Here is a 19,463-nt window from a genome sequence, read left to right on the forward strand (position 1 = left end):
TAATACAAATTAGTTTAAAATAAACTATGTTTAAGACAAAACACCAACAAAGGAAAGGGGCTGCAATTTTTTCAAGTACAATTATTCCTGTACGAGACAACAGGGACAATTGATGTGACATCAGCATGCAGAAGTAAAAGCAGTGCACATCTTCTGGAAACCTTTTTCTCTGTTGACTGAATAGATCTATTTAAAAACAACCTAGCATTATTAAATCAAAGAATACAGCTTTAAAAGTTGTTCTTTCAGTGTAAAAGTTAGTAGAGAATAGAAATGATGGAATAAAGGAAAAAGTATAACACAGAACAGTTGACTAAATTGAGACAAACCATACTGAAAAATAAAATTAATTTTTAAATAAAAGGTTTATAAAGCATGCTAGAAAAATCTTTGTAGTTTTATCCCCAGTTTCCATTAAACAATGTGAACTTACTTTCTGGAGGGACCCTATCTTTGTGTGGGCATCCTGACAAACTGCGGTGATGGGGGTAAAGCCCCGTTACATGGCCAGTTCCATCACACCCAGGGGTAGGACATTTGCTCTCTTTCTTTTCTGTTCTTGAGGGATCTATAATTTACAACAAATGTGTCAAGTGAATGATGCTTTACACATTTCTGTAAGAAGGTTCATTTAATCATGTCATTTACTCTTTGGTAAATGTTTTTTTTTTTTTTTTTTTTTTAATGAAAACTAGAAGAAAAAAAAAACAAGTAAACAAAAAACCCTTCTACTTCTTAACACCATTTTGTCACTTTTATCCCATTATCTTCTTTTCAGACTGCCGGCTCCTATGATCATAGCATAGATCCATTCAGAGTGATTGGAAAATGACCATTTTATAGCAAAGCCATACCACTGTCAATCAACATTCTGCTGGCAAGCATAAGCTCAAGGGTGTAAGGTCATTTGGAAACTGTTTAGTTGGAGTTTCCCTTCTTTACATTCTTATTTGCCTGATTTATTAAATTCTGCAAACTTATTGTCATAGAAGTTCAATGTCCTTAGAGTGGCAAACTGAGCTCTTTAAAATAATGATTCTATGATTCAGCATAAATAAATCCCTTTTCCAAGGTTCTCTGAGCAGAAGATTCTCTTTTCTTTAAATTAATTATAAACAGTAAAATATTTCTTTCTCTTCAATAAATTATGGTGGGGTAAACATTGCAATCAGAATTACTGAAAGTACCACTTACTGTGTAAATTTGCACCATTACAAAAATGCATATAATGCTATAATATTCATATGCTTAAAAGGTTAATGATCTTTTAGAATGTCGTTGGATCTTCTGTCTACAAATCAGTGAAAAGTCTGAATAGATATTTTTTCAACAAAATAAGGTTTTCTGCCAAGAAAGTAGTGGAACTGCTGATGAAATTTATCTTGAACTAGAATTTGCTAACATACTTTATCAGCTTGTTTATTTTACAGAACATCTGGAAATAACATTCCTAGCCTTCCAGCCCAGCACATGATACAAATCATGTATCATTTTGATTAGAGTTGTCAGATTTTGGAGACTATTGTAAATATTTATACTAGTATTGAAGGAATAAAATTCAGGATACTCTAACTGCTACCATTCTGGATCACAATCCCACAGCATCCCCTTTCTATCTTTTTTTCCAGCCTCCTTTCAATACCCAGTCTGAGCTATCCTCATCTAAGTATTTTTTGCTGCTCTTGTCATTGCTCTGCTTCAGGAATTATGCTTTCTTCTCTGGAAAATAAGATTTTGCTATGTGTTTTATACAAAGTTTTTCTTACATTAAATTCCATCCCAGCTTTAATAAATGCAATCCTCAGTACAATCAGTGGAAATTTCAGTACTTGCAGACCTTCACACACAACCCATTTTTTTTTAAGCATGAATAAATAGAATCCAGAGCTCATGTTCAGTTGTGGACTTATTTTTCCCTGATTTCCCTCTAGTAGTTTTATATGAATATACTTTTACATTCCAAGTCCATCCGAAACGCCTTCATTTTAGAGAAATTCTTCAACTCTTTTCAAATGACTCTCCATGTTTTAAATCCATTCTTCAATTTTAATGTGATATTTAAACCTTGGATTTTGCAAATGGAATCCCTAATTGTGAAAGTTTTACTTTACTTAGCCTGCGTGTTAACTGTAGAATACAGTTCTTTTTTTTTTTTTTTTTTTTTTTTTTCTTTCCCCACACTCTTTAATGATAAATGCACATACATATCCATCTTCAAAATGCTATACAATTATCACAACACTCTTGGAAATACCATAATCTTATACTTCAGGAAATTGTAACAAATAAATCAAAAAGTTAAACCCAAGGCCACAAAAGGAGTGAATGTCAGAGGAGGGATTAGAATTCTTGCCAGATAGGCCTGTGCTGAGACCACTAGAACAGCAAGCCCACAGCTACATACATACACAACTCTAAGCAACTCTTCATGTCAAATACTTTGGGATGTGTAAAAGTAGATATGTGAATAAGTAATGTAAATGAAATATAAATTATGTAAATATAACAATATTCAAAGACTGAAAAAATGTAGATGATTAGTAGACCATAATGGCTTTTTTATACATTTTAAACTAAAGAAACTTTAGCTATTCCATGTTGTTGTAACTCCACTGAGGTCAATGAATGCATTCTAATTTAGAGTATCTGAGGATCCGGACACTTAACATCTTACAGTGTCAAATAAATAATCTACAGTATTCAGGTCTTTATGCTGTAAGGTTATAGCATGATATCAGATCTTTAATAGCCTTTATGGTCTAATGAGTCAGAAAAGATGCTGTATACTATTCTTAATGATTTCAAAACTCACATAATATTGTACTTGCAAAATTTCCCATTGCTTTTAATGGAAGACGTCTGACTAAACTTTCCATAACTTTTTACAAAGTACTAGATACTCTTTTGTAAGTCCTTTCCTGCTAAAGGGGAGAAATATTGCACAGTTTTATTTAATTCTGCAACATTTCTTTGTTCTTTGTCACAATGGGAGTATTGGCTGAGTGAATGTTGCCAGAGGACTCAAAAGGTCTTAATCATAAACTTCAGAAGAAAGTTTAGACAGTTGTTTAGACAGTTTTAAACAGCAGGGAAAAATTAGTTAGTGGTCCTTTAATGGTTGTTTCACTGATTTCTGAAAGCAGAACTCCTCAAAACAAAAGGCAGAGGTATTTCTCACTGCAAACCTGCATATCCCAAAAACTTCTTGACCGTATCATACATCTCTGTGGATAACACTTCCAGGAGTATTTGGAAGATAATACGTGAGTTCAGAACAAACAATATAATCAATTGTCTTACTTAAAGTTTACTCTCTCAACAAGTGCGATAGCATTTCTTATATTTTTCAAAGTAAGGAAGAATTTTTTTTTCTTTTTTTCTTTCTTGCCTTAAAACAAAACAAAACAAAACAGAACAAAACAAAACAAAACAAAAATGAAGTGTAGAGCTATCCACTGCACAAAGTTTCTTGGTCCAAACTACCACAACATTTAATGTTGTCTTTTGTGTCCTTGGCTGGGGTTTGGACCCATTATTGATTCAGCTGCCAAGGGACGGAATGGTTCAAAGAAGCTTCAGAATTTACTGAAATATTTAGTCCATACTTTTGTCATTGTTAGAGATTATACTGTCTTTTTGGAGATCAATATGCAGAAATACTTTCCTATTCATACAGAGACTGGAAGGGCTGGACATTACCAGAATTAAAAGACTTGAAAATAATAATGTTTTATTGTGTTTTCTGTGGTTTTATTAGAGACACATATCCAAAGGGAAAAGGCACCTAATGTACGTCATATGCGAACAACATTTAGAACAACATCTGCATGGCTATGCAGTAATACACTAACTAACATTGTCTTCCCCAAGTACCCAAAGTTACTAAAGCATTCACTGGACTATGCTTTTTTTTTTTTTTCCAAAAAAACCCAACAACAATACTTCACTAAAATACATAGCACAAGAGTATTTAACAACAGTAAATTCTATGCTTTTCTAAGAGACTGGACATTACTTTTCTTTAAGTTTTGTAAAAAAAGATCAAAGCCTTTCTTGGACCAAGAGATTGCCTACCTGAATGATACAGGGAGATCTTATGGAATTACTTTTTCAAAACAAGGAATTATAAAAAGGAGGAAATTGCCAACCATCTCAGTTCATTTTCAGAAAGGAATCCAAGTATTGTTATAACAAATATAAGATGAAACCAGTCCCTGCTTAGCAAGTCCTAAGAAATACCATGTCCTCAACTTCCACTAAAGTCAATGGGAATTAAGGGTGTTCAGTGAATCTCAGGATATACTGAACAATTTATACAATACAGCCCTACATGTACAGATGTCGATATATTAAAGAGAGGTGTGGTAATATAAAAACACCATCACCAGGATAATCCCATAAATTAAAACAATTAAAACGCATTCTAAAGGTAACCTTTAGTCTGTTTTTTTTTTTTTTTTTTTTTTTTTTTTTTTTAAATTGGTTTGGTTTGGTTTTGGTTTCTTTTATATTGAATTATGGTCAAGGCAGCACCTTAACTGTTTCCACAATGGAATGAAACCAGTGAAGTGGAATGCACATAAGAAAGAAATTGCTATTGATCTCAGCCCAGGCCACACCATGCCTTGCATAGCAAATTGTTTCCATTACCTTACTATCTTAAGATAATTAATGTGCAGTCACTGCCCCTATCTTATGTTATCGGTCATTCTGATACTGTTCAATTCCTATCAGGCAATTCTACATTTTAGAAGGGAGAGGCTTCATCAATAACTGTCGTTTGATGATAATTTTATAAATCACGATGCCACCTACCCAATACAACCTGTAAAATATGCACTTTAAAACTGATTGACTACCTGCTACATAAAACCCCACTCTCTTATATAGTTTGTTTTTAGTAATTACTATAAAATGTATTAAATGCTTGAGAAAAATCTTTGCCTCTTTCAACATGATCTCTTATTTGCTTTGTTTCCCTGGAAAGTTATTATTATTATTTTTTTAATTTAGCCAAATGGTATTCACTGAAATACTGTACATATTTCTAACATTGCAGAATGATTTTTTTTTTTAATAGTCACAGCATGACACTATTTTACAATCATGCCATACTACTACAATTTAAACAAAGTTCCCATTTTGTAGAATTAATAACTTCATTTCAGAATTCTACGCAAAACTTAACATGTTAGCTCATACTTTCTTATGACATAACATACGGTATATAGAAATATTACCTTTACCATAATATGGCTTTTTGACATGGCCGTCACTGGGTTTAGGCTTCCTGTCATCCCCAGAAAGTTGTCTTGGAGACTGTTCCTCAAATGATCTCATATTATCCCTCCTTCCAGCTTCCACTGCCATTTTTTCTCTCATGGCTTTTGCTCTCTCAGTTTCCAAAGCAATTGCTTTCTCAAGAAGGGTTAAGTTACCTTTTGTCATATCAAACACTTCTTCAGACCTATCTGAAGTAATAGAGGTGGTATCATCGTCTCTTTCATGACAACCATCCTCCTTTGCACAGCTAGAAAAAGTCCTAGATCTGGGGCTCAACTGTTCTTCAAGCCTCATTAGGTTCATCATATCAGAGTAATTCCGGTCTGGTGTTCTTCCTTGGAAGTCATCTTCTTGCCTGACATGCTGACGAGTGTTCATGTTTTGTTGTTGATTTCTTTCCTGTGGGTTTGTCTCACTGAGTTTCCTAGCCAGATCAAAACACTGGTTCCTTAAGCACTCCAAACTGCTGAGACACACCTCTTCATCACTCTCCTCCACCATTTTTTCCGTAAGTCCATTGTTCACAGGCTTCCCTAGCATTACAAAGTTCATATTCCTATTATCTTGCTGTGAAGTATTGTCTGCATAATTTCTGTCATTAATGTTTTCTGATAGCACTACACCATGTCCTTGTGCTAGTAATTTAAGGGAGTCCACTGTTTCCCTAACAACGTCACTGTCTAAATCTAAACTCAGCTCACTTTTCCGACCAATATTTTCATTTTTGTCACTATCATCTTCCAGACTATTAGATGTATTGCTGTTCATTTCTGATTCTGTCCTGGCTCTGTATGCAGCATCCTCTGCAATTTTGCCAAGATTTAACAATGACTTGGCCACCAGTTCATCGTAATTATCATACTCATCATTATTGTTATCGTCTTTTTCTGTGTCTTGCATTATTCGAGTATTGTGACAATTCATTTGATGGTCTTCTGCATAAAAAACAGAAACAAAGAAAGAAACAAAGAAAGAAAGAAAAAGGAAAAGAAAAGAAAAAAGTGGCTACAATTGGAACTGTTGTTGCAATCGCATGGACAGAAAACAAACTGCATGTCAAATATTGTTAATCATACAGCAATTCTATTACACTAAGGCCCATGTGCAGTTAAGTTTTATTAAGTGAATTTCTCTATAGTCCATGAGGCTATTTTTGTTTATTTGCTATTCACATGAATTTCTTTCACAAGTATGATAAGAAAAAGACAAATCAAAATGCTAATTACTATTACTGCTAAAGTATTATGGCATAGAAACTTATGTTTCTCCTTTCATTCCTAGAATTATAGTTTTATGGGGTTTTCTACAATCATATCACTAATATGACATAATTGCACAGGTTTCAAGCTTTTCTCACTCCTGTATCTCTTGTAAATGTGGAAGGTGGCAATGGAGTGAGTACTACTGGATTTATTCTCTTAATGGTGAGTAACATTCACCAAAAGAGAAAGAATATACAAGAAACAGATTTTTTTTTTCTTTCTTTTTTTTTTTTTTTTTTTTCACACCATACACACCATTAATACTAGATAACCAATAACTATATGCAAAGATCAAAATAACATTTTACTTAGTGGATCCATCAGTAGAAATCAAAATCTCTCAGTTTAGCTATGTAAACTGTGGAAAAGAATTTTAAAGTAATTGTTACATGAAGGGAAGATAGAAGCAATGATATGTATAATACAATTTTAAGTTAATATGCTAGCCCAAATTATATGGTCATACTTGTATGGTAGGGCTGTTATTTCTACTACCCTGAATATTGTAACAGAATGGTGCAAAGTTACTATGTTTTACTTAGCTTTGCCTTAGTAACTGCTGAAAAATAGGGGGGTAACTTAATAAGATGGAGTCAATGTGTAGCCCTGAGGGTGTGATTCATTTCACCTGACTTTAGATATGAGTGAGGCAGGCATCCATACCCCAGTAAGCAATAATCCTGTCCTTGGTCAATAAGAGAAGCAGACACTTTAAGGCTATAATCCACCTGATTTGGTTGTCTTCCTCAGAATAAAATGAATCACTTACTAGAAGTGCTTGTTTCTCCTCATTGACAATGAAGGGGCTCAGAGTAGATGCCTACCTTAAAGATATCTGTATTTGGTCAGATGAATATCATCCAGACATCATTTTCTGATATCTAATGTTAACTCAGAAGTTATCTCATTCTTAGACCCATTCTTAAAACAGATATACATTCACCATTATTTACTAATGAACATCTCATAAATTCTGTTTTATTTATCAGCTACTCAAGCAATATTTAAATATTTAGCTTCACAACTTGAAAAGAAATTTACTAAATCTGTTGTTAGGTTGACATGCTAGGCCAGTTTTTCAGCTGGTACAAATTGAAAGAAATCAGTAGAGCTAGGACAATTAACACCTGCTCAAGAGCTAGTCCATCAATTTGTAATATCATCTTTTCAGCTCAGGTGTATTTGCAATACTGTTACATCTAAATATGTAGAACTTTCTAAAGTATGACTTTTATGTTTTAGATAAACAAAACAAAGCAGAAAATTGCAGGTTGTAGGTGGCTTTGTATACTAACATTTTGATGATAAGAAATGTTTTTTTATAAAAATAATTTTTAGGTCAGTGGACAAGATAATAAATCAGTGTTTTAAATACAAAGCTCAACAGCACAATAATTAATGTTTCAGCCAAAAGATAGTATGCCTTCTACACAGTGGTTAGGGATCCTGGGATGATAGTAGGCTGTAGTTAAGCGGCAGACCTGATAGATAACTAGGCTATGTCTAGGAAAAACAAAAACAAACAAAAAAAAAAACTCTAAGTGTATAGCATTATATATAGAAGATAATTAGCAGGGAAGGATGTTTGTTATTTTTACATAACAAGTTATTCTAAGTCAGTAATGGGTTATCTATTTATTATCAAAAGTGGTTTTATTTTTGTTGCTCAAGATAAAAAATACTCATATTTATGTTTCAGTCTCTAAAAAATTAAGTATATCAGAGTATCAATTTGTCAGTATAAAAGTAAGGGATGTCACATATGCTTCCTATTTGAAAAAATTCTACCTTGAATGTCTGCATAGAAGTAGGCAGTTAAGGATTACTGGATAATTAGTTTGTACCATTTGAAAAGCAAATGTTTTAATACATTGATGATCATCTTCTAACATGAAATGTACAAACAAATCCCACATTAATTTAAATATTAAAGCTAAAATCTATTGCCAGGAAGACTGCTCAGTAGAAACAGCTGTTTTTACGGGGTGCAATTAGTTATTTCTGACGGGCAATCAGATGTAGAAGAAAGAACATCAAAGTAATTAAAGAAGAAGTAAGTTATATGTCCAGAACTGACAGTGCCTTTGCATTTAGCATGAGGCATATAGAAACACTGGTGAAACAAGTCCAAATCAAACTTTAGCAGGATACTGAAGTATAGTGTAGGAAGAAATATTTTCTTGAGCCATCCAGAGAATTGTAAGGTATGTAGTAGCTATACTACAGAAATTTTCAAAATGTGAAAAATTTTGAGGATTTTTTTTTTTTTTTGATAAGGGCTTTTGTGTTTACATGAATGAGGGTCATGTAAATGATCATCAGGGGAGGAATGTATTCTGGTTTGCCTCCACAACAGTGAAAAGTCAAAATATGAATCACGTACTGTATGAGTGAAGACATGTAAATTCCTTTTGAGTAGGTGAAGCTGGGTGAAAGCTGTAACTAATATTTTTATTCTGTTTGATTGGTTATATCCTTTTCAGGGCTCCTGCCCGTTCAATCCTAAAAAGAAGAAGAAAAAAAGGTGGTGGAGGAGAAGAAAGTGTAAAGCATGAATCCTTGATGAAAGAGGCAGGAAAACAAAAATATTTTAATCTAGTTTCATTCCTCCTCTTTAATTTTTGTCCTTTTCTTGCATTTTCTACTTTCTTTATCACCTATTGTTTCCACATTTCTTATCTTCATGAAGTAGTTAATTTCAATGAAAAGGATATCTATGTATACTGTACCCATCTTCTCCAGATAAGAGTCTGTTAGATTCTGAGCCTTCTGGCCTGCTCTAGTGAAGCACCTGTGTCACCTGTTTATTAAACCAAATGTTTGAGTACTGAATTAGTTTGCGTATTAATTAAGGGTACTTCTACAAAATACGCCAGCCCAGCAGTTCTGTGTGAACCTGTGTCTTTTCTTTTATTCAGCTCTGTAAAAGAAAATCTTGTTTTCACTTAATTTTTCTATGCTTCCTAACATTTTACCTTTAACTTGGTACCAACCTTTATACTATATTGTTTAATGGCTATGTGCTAAATAAAAGCATATAGCTTTTAGTAAAGCTTATAGCACTAAAATACCTACTCTACTCCTTACAGAATTTTTGGAACCATTGACTCAAATTGCAGTTTTTATTTTGAAGAAGCATCTGAGTTTGTCTCAAAAAGAAACAAGTTAGCCAATCAGCTGAAGAGTGAACGAAGTCATCATCTCCCTTTTTTTTTTTTTTCTGTAAGCTTTGGGGTTGTGTGGAAAAGGAATATACAACATAGTCTAAAAAGAACATCAGATTATTTTAACCGTCATTCCCAGAATACCATGACAATTTAGATATTCTTATTGCAATATTTGTTCTGTTTAACTCTCAAAACATAAGACAACTGACAGGCAGGGAAACTATAGTGGAGGATATGTGGAATAGCTTTAAAGAGCTGGAAGCCTTCAGCCACCTGAACACAAATGCACTTTTGTATGGCACTAAAAAAAAAGTGAATAATTTGATTTCTTATTGAACCTTTCATCCAAGGATCTCAAAGCACTTTACATACATTATGTTAAAAAGCCTCACAACACCCCTGTGAGGTAGGTATTTTAAGCCCATTTTACAGATGGGAAATTGAGATACAGAGAAGGTGAGTGACTCCTTCCATGTCATACAGTGAGTCACTGGAGAATAAGGACTATAGCTTCTATATCCATGATTGCTTCCTCTCTTTGTTCCTATCATATATATATGTAAACAAATTTTTTGGCAGAATAAATGGCTTGGTATGATTTCAGTGTAGGGAGTCATGAAAAACAGCACCCTCTTTTTGAAAATGATAATATACAGCATTTAGTTTGAGAGATTCTGCAGAGAGAGGCAATGATACTTCAGTTAAAGCAGCTACATTCCTATCAAAGACCAAAGACTTCATGAACAAGACTTTCCAAATCTGTGTGTATCAAATTACTCACTTGCTCCCAAGCATGGGAAAACACGATGGCTAACAAGCTGAACCTATATGTGGTTATATAGGCTTCCTGCCCAGAGAAACAGTTTCATTATCCATGCATCGTTGCCTGTTTTTGAACACTTCACTGCTCTTGCTACTGCCACTTGTCAGTTCCTAAGTTCTTAGCGTATGATACTACTGTGCTACCATTTTTCTCCTAAGCTGTAAAGTGAGGTGCATGCATATTTAGCAAGTCAGTCTTGGCACAAATGAATCCCAAATCTTGCAATGTTACAACATCATATGGGGTAGGGGGCTGTTTGCACATTGAATACTCCTCTGGAAAAATCTACAAGTAAGGAAACTGAGGACGTACAAAATATAGTGAGCTTCCAACAGCTGACATGGTTTTGGTTTCAACTTCACTCCACATTGAAGAAATAGAGCACACATATAATTCTACTAAACAAAATCTCTAGAAGTCTGAATACTCTTATTGATATAGTATTTGGAACACAGCTCAAGCTGTCAAACTTTTCTGTTTCAGGTACACACTGGAAACTGAAGTTGACCATGTGCAGTTCTTCATCTCTGCAAAAGTTCTGGAAGTACTTACTGAAGTACTGAAATACTTCCTGAAGTATTAAAATAATAACCAATATTCAAAGCAAAATAAATGAAGAGTGGAAGTCATTAGGCATGGCAAGGAAGGTCTGAGCTAAAGAACACAGCATATTGCAGTAAAATTCAGTATAGGAAAGTAGGAATGAGGACTATAGAAAAAGCCCATACAGACTTTCAAGTATTGTACATAATTTGCTTGCTTACCATATATTTTTACCATTTTTTTTTTTCCTGTTACATTTTGATCTTTTCATTTTCTATCTTTTAATTTTCTACATATTCTACTTTTTAACTCGATTTGCTCATTGGAAAAATAATCAATACTTTTTTTTTTCTTTTTCTTTTTCTTTCCCCTCCTTTTTTTCTTTTTCTTCTTTTTCCTAAGGTTTTAAAGGGATCTTTACAGATCTGAATTTCTTTCCTGCTCAGGAGTGTTTACTGATATACAAAAACATTCCTTTTTTTTTTTTTTTTTTTTTTTCCCTTTTTGGTATTAAAATACATTTGAAATAGAAACAATGAATATTGATAAATTATTTTGGCATATCAGCATTTTCAAAATTTTTGATTTCTACACAAACCAGTGTATTCTCATCTAAGTGCATAGGTGTTTGTATATAACCAATGCCATGATATATTATTTTTTCTTCACTTAACCTATCCTTGCAACCTCTTACTATGCCTTATCTCTGCTAGACCTGCATGAATAGCATCCTAATTTGTAAGTATTCACATGAGGTATTGGTAGAATACAGAGGTTCTTACTTGGGTTATTCCCACTAATAGAATCATGCAGGAACTTCGTGAGAGAGAGAGCATCAGATAATCCGGAAGAGGGGCTTCTAACATATTTTTCATATTTTTTTTTAAAAGAAGTATTTTGTTAATCATCCCTGTTTTCCCACTATATGTCCCTATGAGCCACCTGATACAGGTAGCTCTGTACAGTTTTGGAAAAAGACCCTGAAAGGTACCTGATGAAGGTACTCTGACCTTGACTGTGATAGTGTTGCTTCTAGTGACAGATATTGCAAAATGTTATTAAAAATTGTCAATTTCCTGACAAACTAATGTGCTTAGTTATGATTTCCGCTTTTTACCACAAGGCACTCCTTGCCTTTCTCTGATTTTAGAGCATCTCACACGCCACTTCACATTGCATTGGTGTCAGAATTGTGAGATAGATGAGATTGGAAGGGACCATTGCAGATCATCTGGTCCAACTCTGGCTCAAATAGAAGCCATCAGGTTCTCAGGGCCCTATCCAGTCAGTCCTTTTATGAATATCTTCAAGGCTTGAGATGCCACAGCTTCTCTGGGAAATCTGTTCCAGCATTTGACCACCCTTACAGTGATTTTTTTTTTTTTTCTTCTAAATGGAAGTTCTTTCGTTACAATTTGTGTCTGTTGCCCTTCTCCTCCTCAGAGTGAACAGACACATTTCTTTCGTTGTACATTATATGTTCTAGCTTTTTAATCATCTTGGTTGTTTGTCTCTAAACTCCAGTGTTTTAGGTCTTGTACTGCTGAACCTAAAATGAAATTTAGTGCTCCATATACAATAGCATAAGTATTAAATAAAAGGGAATATCACTTCCCCTGTTTACAGTCTCCAGCCTTTTGATCCTGGCAGACAAGCATTATTTCCAAATAGTCAAAAGGCAATGAATATGCTGGGGATTTATTTATGTATTTATTTATTTTTGTTCCACAGAGATTGCAGAAAATACTTTTCAGTTACCTACAGGAACACCCCAAAATAAGTAAGGTCATTTGGTATGAAATCTGCTTGTTGGCTTTGCAGCATCTGAAATATTTGGTATGAAGGTATATGTTTAGGTTTGAGAAGGAACTCACTGAGAATATATGTGATCAGAGTTGGATATGCTGGGTTTGCAAGACCAGTACAATTTAGCCAGTCATCCACACCTGGTCCATGTTTCTTTGAGAGCCATAATAAGTTCAGTCAGCACTTAACTGTTTTAACCTGACTTCTGGCTGGGCAAATAATGAGATGGCTTTATCTGATGGCTGGTACTCATTTCAACTTTTGCTCCACAGGAAGTCTATATGAGGGAGGGGAGACACTTTCTCATAGCCTTCTAATGACTCAGCAGAGCATGGCAGTTTCTTGCTTTCTCTCAGGTTTCCAGAGCTCAGCAAGGCAGCAGGCAATGAAGCAGCCAAAGCTATTCTCCAAATACTAAGATACAGCAGGGGATCAGAGGACCAGCTGCACCAAGGGGAGAACACCCACTCAGACAAATCTTTGATATGGAACTTCTACATGAGGCTACTCCAAAGGTTGCTTATGAGACAGTAACCCTTATCTATATCCCTCTCTATGAGCATTGTTTTGCAAAAGATGCAACCTGGAGAAAAAATTTTCAGTTCATAAACTAACATCTTCTTTTTCACACACAAATCTCTGAGAAAGACAGGTTGGAAATTCTTACTGTAGGGATAAATAATTTGTTTTCACTGTTTTTATTTAGATCTCTGACTCAATGCAGATGTCCACATTCAAAATGTCTACATATGAACTAGCCATCCACACCACATATTTAGGCAGTGGACAAAAATATGCATCTTGAGATGAGATTTATTTTATCCTAAGCTTGGTATCTGGAGTGGATTGGCTGAGTTATTCCCTAAAAGTGGCTATTCCTCTTGTCTGACTATAAATGAAATTGATGAGATTAATTCTATCCTAATTATTTTCACTCAGAGTTTTCAAATTGCGCTTTGCTGAACTTTAACAATATGTCTAATATGACACAGAAAGAACTGCAGAGAGCATGGAATAGAAGAGGTACTTGAAAGGAACCATCTTGAGGTTTTGGACACAAACAAACATATAAGGAAGTGTTGGCTCAAATGGGATGGGTGCTTATAATTGCATGAGTTACATGGATGGAGTTAATATCCTATTGGATTAGTCTGACCTTCGCAATAAGTTTAATTACTTATGTTTGGTTGTGTTTCATTACCAAAGGATGCTTGTTTGTGCTTTGATAATAATCTGACCTAATTGGCAGAATACACAGAAATACATATCATGAACACTCTGGAGCATGAGAACTGCAAAATACAATATCTCTGAAATTTCTTCTTCCTATCTGTCTTTCTATCCCCACAGTGATTTCAGATGCAAGATATCTGGAAGGGAAGACTCCTGCATGCATGAGTGACAGGCTTCACTTCATTTGAAACATACGACTTTTTGTTAGGGGGGGGTTATTTTTTTTTTCTTTATCACTTGATCCAGCTTCTTGTACATTTCTCATGTTTCCTGTCTTTTAGTGACAGGGAAGGCTTAATAACACTCCATAAAATAAGGAGAAAGTAAATATAAAGGGTAATTTGTCTCTTTGGTTACAGCCATTCCAACACAAGCTAATCAGGGACAGGACATGAGACCATGCAGTGGCATGTGATTATTCATACGGTTAAACTTTTAGTGAAACACTGGCATGATTTTGATTTGATCGACTTAGCATCCTTCCACCAGTGTTCAGGCACAGTGCAGTGGTGCTAGTCAGGGACCGTTCCCAAGAAGCAGTCCAGATGTGGTCACCCTATTTTGGGAGGTTAAAACTTAGCTGTATGGACCCAAGCCATGCTGCAACAGTTGAACTGTACTGTTTACACTCAGTTTTAGATGAATGTACAGTTTACACTCAGTTTTAGATGAATGGACTATGGCCTTTCTTATTCACTCAGATAGATGTGGCTTTGATTACTGTGATTAAAGAGAAGGGGAACAAGGCAGCAGAATCTGTAAGGTGGAATCCTTGGAAAGCACACTGTCATCTGTAACTTCAGAGGAAAGAGTAAGGCAAATTGGAACCTATTCTTTTAACCACACTATTCCAGTCAGTCAAGTATGCAGTGGTCCTCACAAAACAGAAAGTAGTGATTCCATAGTGAAGCTAGATCCTAGCTAGTTATGGAGAGTCTTCATTATGTCTTGTTTATTTTCTATCTATACTACATGTACATAGTGTATGACTTATAGGCTTATGACATTGGCAATGTCTAGGATGGAGATCAGAGTACCAGAGACCTGTCATATGTAGGAATTGTATGAGCTGATAACAGATCTAAAAAAGATTTTTCTTTTGCTGCTGCATCTGCAAACATATTTCCAGTGAGGTTGTTCCAACTATCTGCCCACCCTAAAAATGTACAACACCAACAATTTAGAAATTGTCAGTTCCTCCTTCTATAAGAGATTTCCTACTGCTGTTCAGATCTGCACTGGAATATCTGTCCTGATGATGAAAGCTTGCCTCTGATAAAAAGAAATATTTTGTTGGAGAAATGCAACCATCTACATATTTACATAAATTTGTATATATTTCTAACTAACGATATGCATGACAGCTAAAATGGCAGTGACTTCATAGTCAGTTTCACAGTGCCTACATTGACTAGAGCAGTGCAATCTCAGTGCATGACATCTCTGCTGGAACTCTTGCTCTAACTGGTTGTACAGAAATTACAAACTTCAAAGTGGATCAGTCCAACAAACGAATAACCACAGTAGCCAGTTTTCCAAGATACATGCACAAATGCATAGATAGAGAGATACTTATGCTGCACAAAACTAAATCCTGAGTCTTACTCTGGTCTCACGGAACAGCACAGGAACTGTTTTACTGGCGTTCACTCATGAAAGTAAGGTATATGAGATCAGAGTCAATTCCTCTACTTCAGTGTTCTGTATTTTTTTCTTCAAGTGTTCATCAGGTGATTCATACCGCAATCATCCTAACGTATTGTTCCTCCTCAAATATATCTGTAAGGATTATTTTTAGGCTCTAAAAAATGTCACACATTGAAGTATCTGAGCAACTCAAGAACCAATGAAATTAATCTATCCAACATGAACTTTTTCCCTCCGTCCCTTCAAATATGAAGCACTATGGGACATGGTTTAGTGATGAGACTCAGCAGGTCAGATTAATGACTGGACTTAATAATATTGAAGGTATTTTCCAACCTATATGACTCTGACTCTATATCTGTTGCTGTATTATGTTTTATGACTTCCAAAGTGGAACTGCATCAAATAGTTTCTTAAAACTCAAATAAACTGTGTACATTATTTCCACACTGCTTACTTTCTTACGTCCAGGGATAGGGCATCCACAGCTTCTCTGGGCAACCCGTTCCAACGCCTCGCCACCCTCTGAGTAAAGAATTTCTTCCTAAAATCTAACTTAAATCACCCCTCTTTTAGTTTAAATCCATTACCCCTTGTCCTATCATTACATGCCCTTGTAAAAAGTCCCTTTCAGCTTTCTTGTAGGCCCTCTAAGTACTGGAAGGTTGCTGTAAGGTCTCTCCAGAGCCTTCTCTTCTTCAGGCTGAACAACCCCAATCCCTTCAGCCTGTTTGCATAAGAGAGGTTATCCAGCCCTCTGACCATCCTTGTGGCTCTCCTCTGGACAACATCTCTCTGTCCTTCTTAATCCTGGTTTTCCACATTATAAAATGGCTCAGAGAATCAACACATTGTATAGCTGCATTTCTATAGTCCTGATTCTAGTAATGGAAATTATATAAAATGTCATCAGTATAGTATAAGGCCATACTACTGCAAAGGATGATACTACATCATGAATAGTCACATATTAGGGATACAAAAATAGAACAGAATAGAACTATGTACTATTTGGATGTAATGTATTTGGATGTGGATATTTTGTCTAACCTTGATCCTGATCAACTATTCTGTAAAATCACCCATCTTTCTTAAAGCCTTTGCATTATTATACTAATAATTCTGCACAGTGCAGAGTTTAGATTGCTGCTTTAATGTCTTCCTCATATCCTGTTGTCCCAGGAAGGAATGCTAACAATATATTTCACTCTGCTGTACTCCCATGCTGGTCTTCTAATCATTTATTTACGTCTTTCTGCATTCCATTTTTTTTCTGAATAAGTCCTGAACTTCCTTTTACACTTGGATTTTTTTTCTTTCAATTTCTGTGTCAGAACACCCTCCAGCTCTTGAATCAATTCTCCTTATACTTCTCTTTAATGGTCATTTCATATGGAATCACTTAAACAACAAGAACAAGTTCTTATGAATAGCAGCAGAAATGTCTACATCATTTTCAGACTGGAAATCTCATGTAAGAATTGTATAGGAACAGTCACATTTCATTTTCATTTGGTGATACAACTACTTCTATGTTCATTTGAGACTTAAACCGAGGATATATCTGAAATCAAAACTGACGAACTCAAAACACTGATCAGTTGTTGAAGGCGCTCCTTCTAATCCTAACCAAATACTCCCAGCTTACTTAAGAAGTTCTGCACCCATGTCCCATTTAAACCTTGAAGAATTCTAGATACTGGCCATCTTCATATCTAAGTTCCCAGAGAGACCCAATCTGTCTAATGCACTTGGCAGAAAAAGGCTTCTCATGAACTGTTGCTTTGACTGGATTGCTTTAAGTTATAGTTAAGGGAAAAACTGCCAGTTTTCTCCTTTATTTCCCTCCCTCAATCACCCTTTTTCTCATTGATGAAATACATAGTTTGGTAGATCACTTGCTAAAAAATTAGAAGACTGAGAGTAAAAGCTCTCCCAATTTGAATGCATTCAATATCACATCACCCAAATGCAATAAAAGCTGGACTGAATGCAAGCTTACTAGGAAGCATGGAACACAAGAGACCTATAAAAGTTTCATGTTATTTGGGTCATGCAAAAATATACTGTCTTCATTGTGCATAGTTTACAAGGTCATTCACCTACAAGAGAGAAGTAACATTTCTGATCCCTGCACCCAGGACTGATTTTGTAATCTAATATTAAGCAGCTAATATATAAGATGTTAGAGTGTTCTTCGAGCACAGAAAGGAACCCAGCAAGTCCTGCTTTCCCAGAAGAATGACCCTCCTTGGTATATTAGTTTTTTTTTTTTTTTTTTTTTTTTTTTTTTTTTTTTTGTCCCCCCTAGGGTGTGAGCATTGCTTATCTAAAGCAGTCTTTGATCTAGTTGCTAGCCCTCTGTGTCAGACAAGAAGGAAAGGTGGTGTTGAACTCACATTTTAATTCTCACACTCAACTCAGGTGCCTGAGTTACTACAGTCAGTGGCAGAATTTCTTTCTATTCTGAAACACGTATCTCACTCCATCAAATGTATGGGGCTCCCAAGAAAATATTCTACTTTCTGTATACTTAAAAGTTACCCTTCTTCAGTGTATTTTCAGAGAAGAACATTCACAGACTGCTCTTATTAGGTAATAAATGATCTCTAATATAAGCATTTTTTTTTATACTTGTGTACTTTTGTATACTGTACAAGTCCAGTACTATTCCTAACATTCTGATAATAATTACCTGTTATTCTGTACTTCTATTGTTAGTTATATAAATATGTATTTTATTTGATTATTTAAGAGTAAAGTTTTATTCAGCATATCACAAAAGAAAAGAAAATAAACTTTCTGTACGGTGCCAATCTTTGAGTTGAATGATGCTTTATTTACTGTAGATGATAAAAGACAACTAAGCATTAGTCTGTACAGACACCTTTACTGTGTTTCATCAGGTGTCCAAGAAACCACTTAGCCTTGTATAAGCATCTGTATCTTGCTTATACAGAACCTCTGTAAGTTGAGGTAGTCGGTGAAACAATAGAATTGATATATAGAATACAATAGAAATCAGAAGACAGTAGCTGCATAGCATATCTTAATAATGTATATGACAAACAAAGAATGTCACCACACATTCAGTTAAAAATGTAAGGAAAAACAGCCTGATGTGGGCCTGTGCAGCTTTGCAAACTCTCTTGTATTATATGATGGGATGTGTTCACGTCACACAGACCTTACACCTGTTACTTTCAGTAGTCCTTGTCTAAAGAGTACAAGGAAAAATAAGGCCTACTTGCTTTTTGTTTGTATGTTTGTTTGTTTGTTTGTTTGAATTGTAAATGTATCTCTTGCTTGGAGTTTCTTCAGTGTCAAACAAGACTGTTACTCTTCCTATTAAAAGTAGAGCCTGCAAAATCAAGCTTTTGGGATAACAGAACTATCAGGTATATCAGTTCACCTAATCAACCCACAGTGTTATGGATACTTGACACACTTACTGTTCTCTAAGAAGCCTTTTTGTGCCAAATAATTCTGAGGTAACAATAACAACAGTGACCAAAATCAGGCTGATTCTATAACCACATCAGTGGCCTTTCTAATTACTGTTTTACATCCTTTACCAAAATCCTTCAGCTAGTTTCTTTCTTAGCATTAGCTTCTCCATCTTTTGCTAAGTGACTCGACCATTCTCACTGTCCAGCTAGCTAATTGTAGGTCCCACAGTTTGGTCTCATAGAATGTCTG

At 35.0% G+C, this 19,463-nt stretch overlaps 1 protein-coding gene across 1 annotated transcript in view; it reads right to left on the reverse strand.

Annotated features, from left to right (window-relative positions):
* Positions 1-19,463, reverse strand: part of MYT1L (myelin transcription factor 1 like) — a gene marked incomplete at its 3' end in the record, with an annotated part of 247,086 nt that overhangs the window by 76,900 nt on the left and 150,723 nt on the right. The window contains exons 6-7 of the mRNA XM_082756512.1: positions 5,241-6,218; positions 434-568 (exon numbers count right to left, since the gene is read on the reverse strand). Coding sequence (XP_082612638.1) covers positions 434-568; positions 5,241-6,218 — 1,113 coding nt within the window. The remainder of the gene's footprint in view (positions 1-433; positions 569-5,240; positions 6,219-19,463) is intronic.

The sequence above is a fragment of the Aythya marila genome (assembly GCF_965140915.1).
Source record: "Aythya marila genome assembly, chromosome: 3".
In the NCBI taxonomy this organism is placed as follows: domain Eukaryota; kingdom Metazoa; phylum Chordata; class Aves; order Anseriformes; family Anatidae; genus Aythya; species Aythya marila.